Source organism: Montipora foliosa, chromosome 2, assembly GCF_036669935.1.
Source record: "Montipora foliosa isolate CH-2021 chromosome 2, ASM3666993v2, whole genome shotgun sequence".
Lineage (NCBI taxonomy): Eukaryota > Metazoa > Cnidaria > Anthozoa > Scleractinia > Acroporidae > Montipora > Montipora foliosa.
In genome coordinates this window covers 14516406-14528905 of record NC_090870.1, presented here as the reverse complement: position 1 = coordinate 14528905, position 12500 = coordinate 14516406, and the positions used below count along the sequence as shown (strand labels likewise).

The 12500-nt window shown below is 42.8% G+C and overlaps 1 protein-coding gene across 1 annotated transcript in view; it reads right to left on the bottom strand.

The window, feature by feature from the left end:
• Positions 1-12500, bottom strand: part of LOC137992512 (uncharacterized) — a 106061-nt gene that overhangs the window by 32515 nt on the left and 61046 nt on the right. Inside the window, exons 6-8 of the mRNA XM_068837882.1 lie at positions 10998-11050; positions 8949-9019; positions 1220-1268 (exon numbers count right to left, since the gene is read on the bottom strand). Of these exons, the coding sequence (XP_068693983.1) occupies positions 1220-1268; positions 8949-9019; positions 10998-11050 (173 nt within the window). The remainder of the gene's footprint in view (positions 1-1219; positions 1269-8948; positions 9020-10997; positions 11051-12500) is intronic.

Here is a 12500-nt window from a genome sequence, read left to right as displayed (position 1 = left end):
TTGACAACTAAATCCCTAGTCTCTGGAGGCCCTTAGTCAAGCTTTCCTCACAGGTCTCTTAACTTCATTATGCATATCTACCTCATGAAAACAAGTAGGTCACTGACCAGCCTTTTCTAAGTTTCAGCCGATGCGGATGTATGCTTTTAGTCAAAAGGCTCAATTCCGCAGGGGTAAGCATCTCATTTACAAAATATCACTGTTAACAGTAGAAGACGCAGAAAATGAATTTTTGGTCAAAGTAGCACTTTACTAACAGCAAAGGTATTGCACTTAATCAGTGTTTAAACGTCATCGGAACAAAGTTTTGGAAATCTGTGATAAAACAGAGCTTCTATCTTAAACTGTTTCATTCCGCAGGTCAAATAAACCTGTCTTTCATATGAATACGTAGTAGAGGGCAAGGATGACGTCAAGGGCTTAGAGAAAACCAAGAACCAACAGACTGCACACCAGAGGCTCAGCCCGCTCCAGCATCAAGCTGCAACGCGGGAGGTCAAGGGTACCAACCCGAGCCAGATCAAAACTCTGGATCTTAAAATAACTGAGGAGAAACTGCTCCCTTTGTAATTTCATCTGAAAAAAGTTAGACTTCCAAGTCTTCTCGAGTAAGGACTATAAACCGCATGCCCCGTCTCACAAATATTTATTAGCCAGTACCAAAAATACCACAGTACTCTTTGTTTGTCCCTCCAAAATTTTCCATAAGCATTGCTTTCATTTTATCTGGGGACTTACAATGGTCAAAGGAGAAACTGGAAACAAAGCGTGTGCAAAATTTTGGAGGAACAAACAATGAGTATCATGGTATTTTTGATAGTGGCCTAATTTGATACAAATCACATGCAAATATCTACACGGGGCGTAGTAGTAGCAATTCCCAGTGTTGTGACTGTCCTTTTTGAGTATTTGGGTTGGTGGGTGGGTATAGCAGGTCCATACGTATCGATACGTATAAAATAAAATTAAGACTTTCTCAGCTATTTCTAACACTTTCCCCTGCCCTATAAAAATAGAATCGAAGCATTAAAAAAAAAACCATTATAAACCGGCCAAGTTCGGTCCGTATAGGTAAAAACTGTGCCCTCGGTCTCGAGTACGACCCTCGGCCTGCGGACCCGGGCCGTACTCGAGACCTCGGCCACAGTATTTCCCTATACCGACCTCCCGGCTGGTAAATAACATATATATATATATATTTCATAAATCCAATCCTTACCGGGGCACTCAATTCTGGCCCTGTCTCAGGAGGCATGTCGTAAAGCGAACTGTGAGGAAAACGAAAACACTCCGAGGCATCAATGATGTTATGAACAGTAAGTCACCGACAGTTACACTGTGGCAGTCAATTTATTCTCAGCTAAGCTGGTTAGTTAATTCACACCAGCTAGCCAGTGAGCTGAAGGGAGTGCAAGGAGGATGAGCAACAAAAACTGTGCAAACCAGTGAGGTCATCAGTACAATGCCATGTTTTTCGCTCTGATGAGGTCTATCACAAAAGATAGTTGTAGATGTTTAGGGTAACTAAACAGGTGTCTGACATTTGCAGACTGCAGACGGCCTAAAAATTGCGCTGATAAACATTATTTAAGTCTTAGAACCCATTTCAAATAGCGTAGATAAACATTATTTAAAAGTCTAAGAACCCTTAAGTTAGTTAGTATAACGACGGGTACACAGTAGCAGTCACTTATTTTCATTTAAGCCGGTTGGTTCACTCACACGAGCTAGACAGCTAAAAAGTTTGCAAAATTGGTGAGACACTCACGTTAAAAAACAGCTTTTCTAGCTTCCAATACCCGTTGTATCTACAATTCCAATCTTTCCCACCTCCCCCCTCCGTCTTTCCCTTTAGTCAAAATAACACTCTTAATTATAATCCCCTTCCTCTTTAGCAAAGGATGTCACATGGTTCATTGGTTCGACTAGAGTTTTGTAATTGCACGAAAACACCATAAAGTGAAGGTCTCAATGAGAGGATAGCTTTCACGGCTAACGCTTAAAAAATTTGCCTTTTCACGGCTAACGGTTATTTTTTTTTCGTCACAGTTTACTTTCATGAAAAACAAAGAAACGTCCCTAGTGGAAAATGAAACAGTTCTTTTTTTTGCTTTTTGGGGTTCTCTGTGTTAGTTAGTAGTGTCTTAGTACACATATTGAATAGAATAAGTCATTGGTGATCAGAATGCGACATGGGGACAAGAGTGGATGACATAAGAGAACAGATCCCCCATACATGGGCCAATGATAGTTTTTTAAAATCTAATTTTAACTACACAGCTATTTTTAGAGAGGCACCCGATTGGCCAGTCGTAATGACGTAATGAAATTTTTTTGCGCGGCGTTAGGAATGAGAACTTAAAGGGGCTAGGTCACGCAATTTTAGGCAACGTCAGCACTGATCGAATGGTCATAGAATTAACTAAAATATTAAAATAACTGTTAAAAATTTTAGAAGAATTCTAACAAAACACAGGGAAGCCAAGAAGGGACATGGATGGACAAAACTGGAGAGGATTGAAATGGATTGAATTTGGGTAAATTTGAAAAACGTCGGCCCACCTGTTTTCAAATTTATATCAGTCTATATCAAAATGTCAATTACACAGCTGGAAAATCATTCTCAGTTGTTATGTGGCCGTGATTTTGCGAATGAAAGACTCTTGCTCTGTCAATTTGACGTTTAGAGCTCATAATTAACAAAATTAAACAAAATTACCTAAAACAGCGTGACCTAGCCCCTTTAAAATAGCTTTGCAAAACCAAAAATGGATTTTAAAAACTATGATGGGGCATGGGGATCCGTTCTCTTACTCCATCCTCTCTTGCTGGGGGTAATTTGGGTCTTGTTTTGTCTTGTCAGACAAGCTTAGCGGGACGGAATGTCAAAGAGAAGAGCAATGGAGGTAAAACGGTGTCGAGTGCTCTAAAGTCTCTAAATATTTAGAAATGCTCAATATTCCACTTTTCCAAAAAAAAAAAAAAAGCTTTAATGCTTTTAGTTTTTTTTGCGAGTACCGGTTATTTTTTTGTCCTTTTCACCCCAAACGGTTAACTTTTCTTGACGTTTCACGGCTAACCCTAACAAGGAAACGCTGTTTCCCCGGAAAGCTGTTCTAAAAATAACTAAGTCTGTCAAAGCACCCGATCCAAGAGTAAAAGGGAAAGTTCCCACTGATGGGCTCCTGGTACCCAGGGGCCCGTTTCTCGAAAGTCCCGAAACTTGACGGGCCGTTTTCGGGTGTCACAATTTCCTCTGTATCTCAAGAACAGAGAGGGTTTAAGTCGTCAAGTCTTACAGTAAGATTTGTTTTTGTTACCTTGAAAACATGTTAAGATCGGCTTTCCAAAACAAGCGGTTGGCAGTTTCACAAATGGCTTTTAGGGCCCGAAAGGTTTTCGGGACTTTCGAGAAACGGGCCCCTGGTACATGTGTTTATGTTCAGAATTTGCATTTATGGCTGCAGTTTGATCCTCTAGGGATTTTACGCCACATCTCGGTATTTAAGCCTTGTCGCCTCTCGAGCTTAATTTTGTAGTATGGGAGACGAGCCTGTTACAAAGCAAGATCTTGATAGTTTCAAAAATTTCGTTGTTAGTCAGCTCGCCCTTCACAAATCAGTTATCTCGTCCGAGGTACAGAAATCGCAAGAGGTTGCCTCAGCCGCCCTTTCTGCTTCTAATTCTTTGAAGGAACAGTCGGAGATCAAGTTTAATCACACCGGCAACGAACGTAATTTCAAATTTAACGGTCAAGTGTTAGCCAAGCTTATTTCACTTAAGGATCATTTGGCCGATTTACCTCCCGAGTCTGAGGCGTTTTCAGTTCTTAACGAAACCGTAGAGCTATTACAGGAACGTAACCGCAAGATACGGATCGCAGATTCGTCCGAGGCCGGTTGGTTGACCGTTAAACACTACGAATCTAATCCCGTCTCGTTGAGCGAGGACGACGACAAGAGAATTCGCGCTGCAGAGAGGCAGGCTCAGAGAGATCAAGTTCGACAAAGAAAGAAGCGTAATGTTGAGGGATTTGCGGTCCGAAATCGTCAAGCTCAACCTTTCTTCTCCCCTTACTCAAGGCAGTTCAACGGGAGCCAGCGTTCTTGGCAATTTTCACAGCCGTTCGCTTCCTCTTCGACAAACCAACACAGTTTCACCACTAACCGTGAATTCACCCGAGGGCCTTGTCGATACTGCGGTTCTTCAGGCCACTGGTGGAAGGAGTGCCCGGTCCGTCTCGCAAGGTTTCACGTCGGCTGCTCATCTAGCCAGCTGCCAGCTAGTTCCACAGGCGCCGTTAACCGTTCCTGATAATTCGTTTATGGCGTCTTTACAGCAGGAGGCTTCCGGCGCTCTAGGCGTTCACTATTCAGCTTCGCATTCTGGCTCGACGGCGGGAGATGTCAACGCCCGTGTGGAAGAGGCGTTTGCTGACTTACTCTCACAAGATAAGTACTGTTTTGACTCTGAATACGAACAATGTTTGTCCTCTCGTGGTTTTGAGTATAAGCATGGGTCAGCGCCCATAGTTTATAAGGAAAGGCTCAGGAGCAAGGTTGATTTTTGGGTTAGCATCGGTTCCTCCCCTTGGGTTCTTTATATAATCCGTTTCGGTTATCGCATTCCTTTTATTTCATGGCCTCCTAGAGCGTTTTTCTGTAACAATAGGTCTGCCTTAGATCACGCCGGTTTTGTTGACAGTGCTATTTCTGATCTGCTTCTTGCGGGTTCTGTTATTGAAGTTTTTACGCCTCCCACGGTTGTCAATCCTTTAAAGGTATCCGTTAGCTCTGTGGGAAAGTGCCGGCTTATTCTCGACCTCCGTCACGTCAATAAGTTTATTCCCAAAGGTAAGTTTAAAATGGAGGATAATAGGACTTTTCTTAATTACGTACACTCGCCAGGTTATATGTTTAAATTCAATATGAAGTCTGGGTATCACCACGTAAGCATTCATGAGGAATCTCAAACATTTTTAGGCTTTCAGTAGCCCCTCGGTAGCTCTGTAGAGCCCAGGTTTTTTGTTTTCGACGTGCTCCCGTTCGTTCTCTCATCAGCGCCTTACGTGTTCACAAAGGTTTTTAGGCCGTTAGTTAAGCATTGGCGCTCCCGGGGCATACCCTTGGTCTTGTATTTAGACGACGGCGCCGGATGCCTCCATGATTTTTCGGCCAATGCGGGCGTGGTCGCCAATGAGGAGAAATCTATTTGGGTTCCTACCCAGGTTTTAGAATGGTTGGGCATTGTCTGGGATCTTTCGCGTGGCCGCATATTTATTCCTCACCGCCGCATTGTCAAGTTGCTTAGGGCATTCCTATCACTAAAATCTGGGTCTCGCTCCGTTACCCCACGCGCGGTCGCCTCTGTTACAGGGCAAATTATTTCCCTCACCCCGGGTTTTGGCAACATTGCACCCCTTATGTCCAGATTCCTCCAGTCATTCGTCTAACTTCACAGCGGGTGGGACTGTCCTTTGGATTTTAGGTCCTATCAGTTTTTCTCCGAATGCCTTCAGGAAATTGATTTCTGGCTTTCTAACTGTGCCAGGCTCAATGGGAGGTCTCTCACCAGATATTCGCTTCCCGTGACACTCGTGTTTTCCGACGCCAGCAGTTTCGCCTGCGGGGGGTGTGCCTTCCGCGTTGATAGCGAGGAGTTCGATCTTTTCTTTCAAGCGTTTTCCTCTTTGGAGTCCGGTTTAGATAGTAACGCCAGGGAATTGTTAGCCATTCTTTACGGCCTGAAATCGTTTCGGGTTTCCCTTACGGGCAAAGTGGTCAAGGTCTTTACGGTTAGTAAGAACGCGGTGTCTATTTCCGCCAAGGGCAGCAACAGCCTTCGTTTGCATGCTTTAGCTCTCGAAATTTTCGCCTATTGTGCCACGCATGATATTTCACTTGAAGTTGAGTGGATCCCACGCTCACTCAACTCTTACGCGGATTCGGTCAGCCGCGTTGTTGATTATGACGATTGGGCTGTTTCCACTATTTTCTTCCAACATGTTAGCAGTATTTTTGGTCCTTTTGACGTCGATCGTTTCGCATCCTCTCTTTCCGCTAAGTGCGAGCGTTTTTACTCTAAGTTCTGGTGTCCCGGTTGCGAAGGCGTGGACGCTTTTAGTGCCAGTTGGGGCGGTGTTAACAACTATTTGGTTCCTCCAGTCTTTCTTGTCGCGCGTACGTTAGCGCATTTGGTAACGTCTCGCGCGCACGTACGCTTATCGCCCCCAAATGGCCTTCTGCTAGTTTTTGGCCTTACCTCTTTCCTCTAGGTCACCCTCGGGATTCAGTTTCCCGAATCATAGAATTTTCTGTCCCGTCAGGTATTTTTGACGATTCCCACTTGGGGTTCCCCACGATTTTTAGCGCTTGCGGTTTTCGCGCTCCTGTACTTGTTATTTATTTGGACGCCAGCTCGCGTGTTTAGAGCCGTTATTCAAGCATTGGTACTTTATTGCAGAGCTTTTCGCGCTATTCCATGTAGCGCTTTTAGCGGTTCACGGACGGCTCTCGTTGCTTTATAGCGGTTCACCTACGCTGTGTAGCGCTTTATAGCGGTTCGTGTGTGTCCCTTGTCGCTTTATAGCGGTTCACGTACGATAATTAGCGCTTTATAGCGCGCGTCCTTTTTCGGTTCATTCCAGTTCGTTTTTTCATAGTTTTTTACAGGCTAGTGCTTTATTGACGGTCGCTCTAGAGCGTGTTTGCTTATCTTTTGTAAACGTACGGCCTTTGTTGGCAACGTTGTACGGATTTTAGGGGTTTTTGTTTTTTAGTCTGTATATTGTTGTGATTGCCTATACTTAGGATGTACGCGTTATTGGCTGTCCACGTTTAATAAATTGCAATCGGTATTCCACGTCTACCATTTTTTCCTCATTTCTCTTATGCCTTATTTTTTCCTTTATTTGTTTACCAGTTCCAGGGTATCACGCGTTCACCATCCGGCTTTGGAGAGCCTGCGTACGCACATTCCAGCGGTTCTTGCCCAGAGCAAGGCTCCTAGCACGGTTGTTTCAATCGTTGGAAATCTTGGGCTAGCGGTTTCCCAGAGGTTATTTACTTCCCGGCTCAAGAGGAGCACGTAGCCTTGTATTTAATTTCGTTAGTTCAATCAGGGTCTTCATATTCCTCCATTCAGCAGGCGTTCTACAGTATAAGCTTTTTTCATAATGCTTGCGGGGTCTCGAATCCTTGTAAATCAGCTTTTCTTATGGCTATTCTAGAAGGTTGTAAGCGCGTTGCTTCGAAACCGTCTAAGTTGAATTAGGTACCCATGTTGCCTGAGCATTTGGTCGCGTTAGATAATAGATTTGCTACGCCCTCAGCATCCCTCGGGGATATCAGGGACGTTTGTTTTTGTTTGCTTGCTTTTGCTGGTTTTTTGCGCTTTGACGAGTTAAGTCGTCTTAGGTGGTCTGACAGTTCTTTCTTTCAAGATCATATTGAGCTCTACGTTTCCTAAAGCAAAGTTGATCAATTGGGTAAAGGGTGTACTTTGGTTATCGCTAGTACTGGTACCCCCACATGCCCCTGCGCTATGCTGCTCCGTTACGCCGCGCTGGCTAAGCGTAATCTTGATTCGGTTGAGTTTGTCTTTCAAAACCTTAGTTTTTCCTCTTCCAAGGGTTATTCCCTTCGTTCCGGTACGAGTTTGTCTTACACCAGGGCGAGGGAAGTCGTTTTGGCTAAGTTTCTGGCCATCGGTGTTGATACGTCGGGTATAGGTTTGCACTCGCTTAGGATAGGGGGCGCTTCGGCTGCGCTTAATAGCGGAGTTCCCGATCACGTCATTAAAAACCACGGCAGGTGGAAATCTGACTCTGCCAAGGAATTATATTGCCGTGAAAATCTCCGACGACAGCTTCTTGCTACTTCGCGCATAGGTCTCTGAGTTACGGGCGCTCGCTCTCGTTCTTTGTTTTTCTCGACACAACTGGTCGTGTCCTTCCTATTTCAACGTGTTGTTGCCTTTCTGCTGATTAGAACTTAAACGTTTTCTCCGCGGCGGAACGCAGTGACATAGCAGAGAAATGTGTTTATGTTCGGAATTTGCATTTATGGCTGCAGTTTGATCCTCTAGGGATTTTACGCCACATCTCGGTATTTAAGCCTTGTCGCCTCTCGCGTTAGTCACTCGACACAGCCAGTTTTACTGCTCGCACCTTGCCGAGCTTAATTTTTCCTAGTATGCTGTTTACGTTTAGTCTCGTAGTTTACAGTGATGTAATTCGTTTTTTCTCCGCCACTACTTTATTTCTTGTATGTTAGCTTTTTCTCGTCACCAATTAACACAACTGGTCGTGTCCTTCCTATTTCAACGTGTTGTTGCCTTTCTGCTGATTAGAACTTAAACGTTTTCTCTGCGGCGGAACGCAGTGACATAGCAGAGAATAAGGATTCCCTGAGAATTTCAATTATTAAAAACCCCAAGCGAAAGTCAGTTTGCACAAGCGCACACAAGGGCTTTGGAGTTTATTCTCGAATTGAACTTTTAAGATGTGTCGAGCTCTTTCAATCAGTCAAATTAAGGAAAAATAAGAGTTCCATTAAGGGAGATCAAGGGAGCAACTCCAGTCAAGACCTTAGGGGAAGAAAATTCCTTTTCAGTTATTTTTAAATGAAATACCGGACCACGTGGGGTGCCATACCACAATGCCATGTTTTTCGCTCTGATGAGGTCTAAAATGTATAGTTGTAGACGTTCAGGAAAAACAAACTTACTTATGCATTTAACGGCATCTAAAGGTAACGTTTTTTAAATTAAAAATCTGAGCCAACGCTCAAACTCTCTTTATGTCTCTACATTTTTTCTTAACTTGAAGGCTAAACAAACAAATACGACGGTTTTCATTTTCCTTGTTTAACAATAAAATGCTACAAAAACAACTTTTACCCCCCAAAAAACTAACCTGTGTACAGCCACCCATACCATTTTCTACTTACCTTATTTTTGACGATGGTTTAGCTTGGTATAAAGGTTCTGTCACTACTTCTTTTCCAGTTGTTTTAGAATTCTGACCAAGAAATGAGGAATCAAGTTTTAGTAATCCGTGAGAAACCTGTTCTATACGAGGTTGACTTCATGCAGAAACATTATCTTGTGACAGGGAACAGAGACTGCCCGATTACCGGATTTCTGTCAAGATTTCCTCACAGGTCTCTTAACTTCATTATGCATTTCTACCTCATGACAATAAGTAGGTCACTGACCAGCCTTTTCTTAATTTTCAGCCAACGCGGATGTATGCGTTTAGTCAAAAGGCTCAATTCCGCCTCAATTCTGCAAGGGTAAGCATCTCAATTACAAAATGCCACTGTTATCAGTAGAAGATGCAACCTCTAGGTAATATAACGGAACTAACAAGGACACTGATGGATAAACAAATCGCCATGCCAAGATTTCAAACAACGGATATCCGATATGCCCAGCTCATCGGAGGCCTAGCACTACATAGGGCAAACAAAACCCATTAAAGTTCAAAGTGATAAACAACAAAGATTTTTGAACTGCCACCATGATTTTGAGATGTTGAAAGTGTGTTTGCTTAACACCTGACTGGAAAACACTTTGAGCTTTGATTTTTATCCAGGGGCTATTCACTTCGAGTGTAAGTTTCGGGCTTACTCAAGTTCATAACTGACCGATTGAACGTTGGAAGGTTGGAGCTAGGAAAAGGTGACGTCATTTACTTACTTGTTAAAAAATCCAGCGTGTATAAATGCAGCTTATTATATATGCGTACACACGCATTGCATTCTCAAACTAGTGAGTCTTTGACCTCACATATATCTATTAGCCAATGTGAAAAATACCGTAATACTCTTTCTTTGTCCCTCAAAAACTTTGCATAAGCATAGGAAACAAAAATTATGTAAAATCTTGGAGGGACAGACAAAGAGTATTATGGTATTTTTGATAGTGGCTAATTACAAATATCTAAACGGGGTGTAGTAGTAGGGGATGAATTTCTCATTGTTGTGGCTGTCCTTTGTGAGTGTATGGGTGGGTGGGTGCAAGCCAGCTAACAATTTTTTGCCATAAGCCTGTCATATGTCAGGCTAGGGACAAGGTTTGACCTGACATGCAGCCACCGTAGTCGGAAAAAAAAAAATTCCACATTTGTTAAGTGGGAACCTGTGGCAGACCACTTTAAACTCAAATTCGTCTCGTTTTCCTTTTTTTTTTAATTTTTAAAAACTTTTTCAAATGGTTCAAATCTTTTGCATTGTCTGTAGCCGTTAGCAGCCAAAACATGGTAGCCTGCTATTTGATTGACATGGAAATCCTTGTGTTTCATGATTTAACGTCAGCCCTGAATATATTTCTGCACTAGCATGATCGGAATCATGTGCAAGGTCTTATGAAGTAAAATCCCTTAACGCCAAGTCTAGATACATGGGGGAAGACACAGTCGCTTTCGGGGGAATTTTAAGAAAATCTTTCAAGATTCAATGCAAATGTCTGAAGTTCCACAGGGAAATAACTGCTCTTCTCCACAAGTCGAAGTATTAATAAAGAATCGAAATAGCCGCAGGTGACGGTCATGCGTGACACGGTTCGGGCAAATGGGAACACTTTCCGTTTTAATCCTGAGAGCAACGTAAAAATGACCAAAGTTGAGGCTTATTATGTGAAAGCTGCTAGCACCTGATGATAAATTTTCAATTTTCTCCACAAATAATTATTAATACCAGTTTTATTCCTGGAAGGTTAATACACACTTTCTGGATTAATCACGAAGTTATCACAACGGGTAATATAGATTCAGGAATATTTTTTCTTAGCTGCCTACTCTCTCCCACATAACATCCGATTTTTGTTGTTTAGAGAACTGTAGCCTGCGTAGCAAGCACTAAATAACCCCTTCCATTTCAGCACTCGCCCGTCCTCCCTCTTTTCCCTCCCCTTTTAGCGCTTGCAACGCAGGCTAAAAGAACTGAAGTTATACTCTTTATTTTCCTTATTTTTATATTTGATAATCCAATCCTTACCCTAAGATTCAATCCTTGCTCTAACTGACTGGACAATTCAGGGGCAACTTCATCTAAATAAATTCATTTTTAAAAATGAAAGTTCAGTATTGTAATTTAATTTCCACATGGGCGTGGCTGTCTCCACAGGCAATCAAAACATTGTCGGATTTCTTGAAAGATGTTGCCAACTTTAATTGGAAGAGTGGAGAGCGGGGCTTAAACAATTAACAATAGGCCTATTCCGAGTTCATACCTGCCTCACGGGTGCAATGCAATTCCTGCAAAGGCCAGACAAGGTATGTTATAGCGGGATTTCACTGAATTAATTATTGGCTTATGTAACGTGCTTGATTTTGCTTTAAATTCGGAACCAGTCGGAGGTCGTTTTTCTGCCGTTGACCGAAAGAGTCATGGCCTCTTCATCGAATGCTTCTTAATAGGCCATTTCCGAGTTCATGTCTGCCTCCTCTTCAAAGCGAGTCTCAGTGCGAAGTTTTTCTTATGAAAATTAGTTTTCATTGGTATGTAAAGTGGACCTAATTACCATCACAAAAGCTTTGCACTTAGACTCGCTTTGTAGAGGAGGCAGACATGAACTCGGGAATAGCCTATTATTCCACAAGCGCGTTGGATATGAGATGATAGTAATTTAATAATTGTAATAATTGTTTTATTAAAAACTCTCACAAATTATGAATAAATCTTCCCTACTTCATTTTGTAAACACAAGAAAACGGATGCGTGTAGTTAGCGATATTTGTAGAGCATGGTACAATAGCTCATACACCAAGACGGCCAAGTCATTCAAAACACTGGAAATGCATTATACAATGATCCAGTTTATAAGCTGATATCATTAGGTGTATTCCCCTTTGCATAGACCCTTTGACCAATCCCTTCACAGACCTCCATTTTAACGCTGAAAACGAAAGAAAACCAAACAGACGAAATTGCAAAGCAAACTGGTTTTCACTAAACTAACAATGCAATGCATATTCAGCAGAAGGGAGAGAATAATGCCTTGACCTAACGCACAATTTGCTTTCCACATTTAAAGTCAAGTCAAGTCAAGTCAATTTATTTAACGTCGGTAGTTCCTTCAGTTACGAAACTGGTATCAATGGAGGCCGACGGTGCGGCTTTTACCCCCCTCCCTCAGTCAGTGCTCCGTTTCACGGATATTTAAAGCTATAGCTACACAGATCAGAGGAAAGTGGAAACAGACGTTCAAGTAACCGAGGATCGAACTGGGGACACCTTGCTCCGAAAGCCGCGCACTAGTCAACTGAGCTACGCGCCTGCAAATGTTGGTTTTTGAGAAGAGGGGAAAACCGGAGTACACGGGAAACAAACCTCTCGGAGGAGAGTAGAGAACCACCAAACTCAACCCACATATGGAGTAGAATCCGGGAATTGATCCCGAGCCACATTGGTGGAAGGCGAGTGCTCTCGTCACTGCGCCAGCCCTGCTCCTTGTTCGTTTCTTTGCAAGTTGCCGTCATCTGTTCTTTGTTATGATGT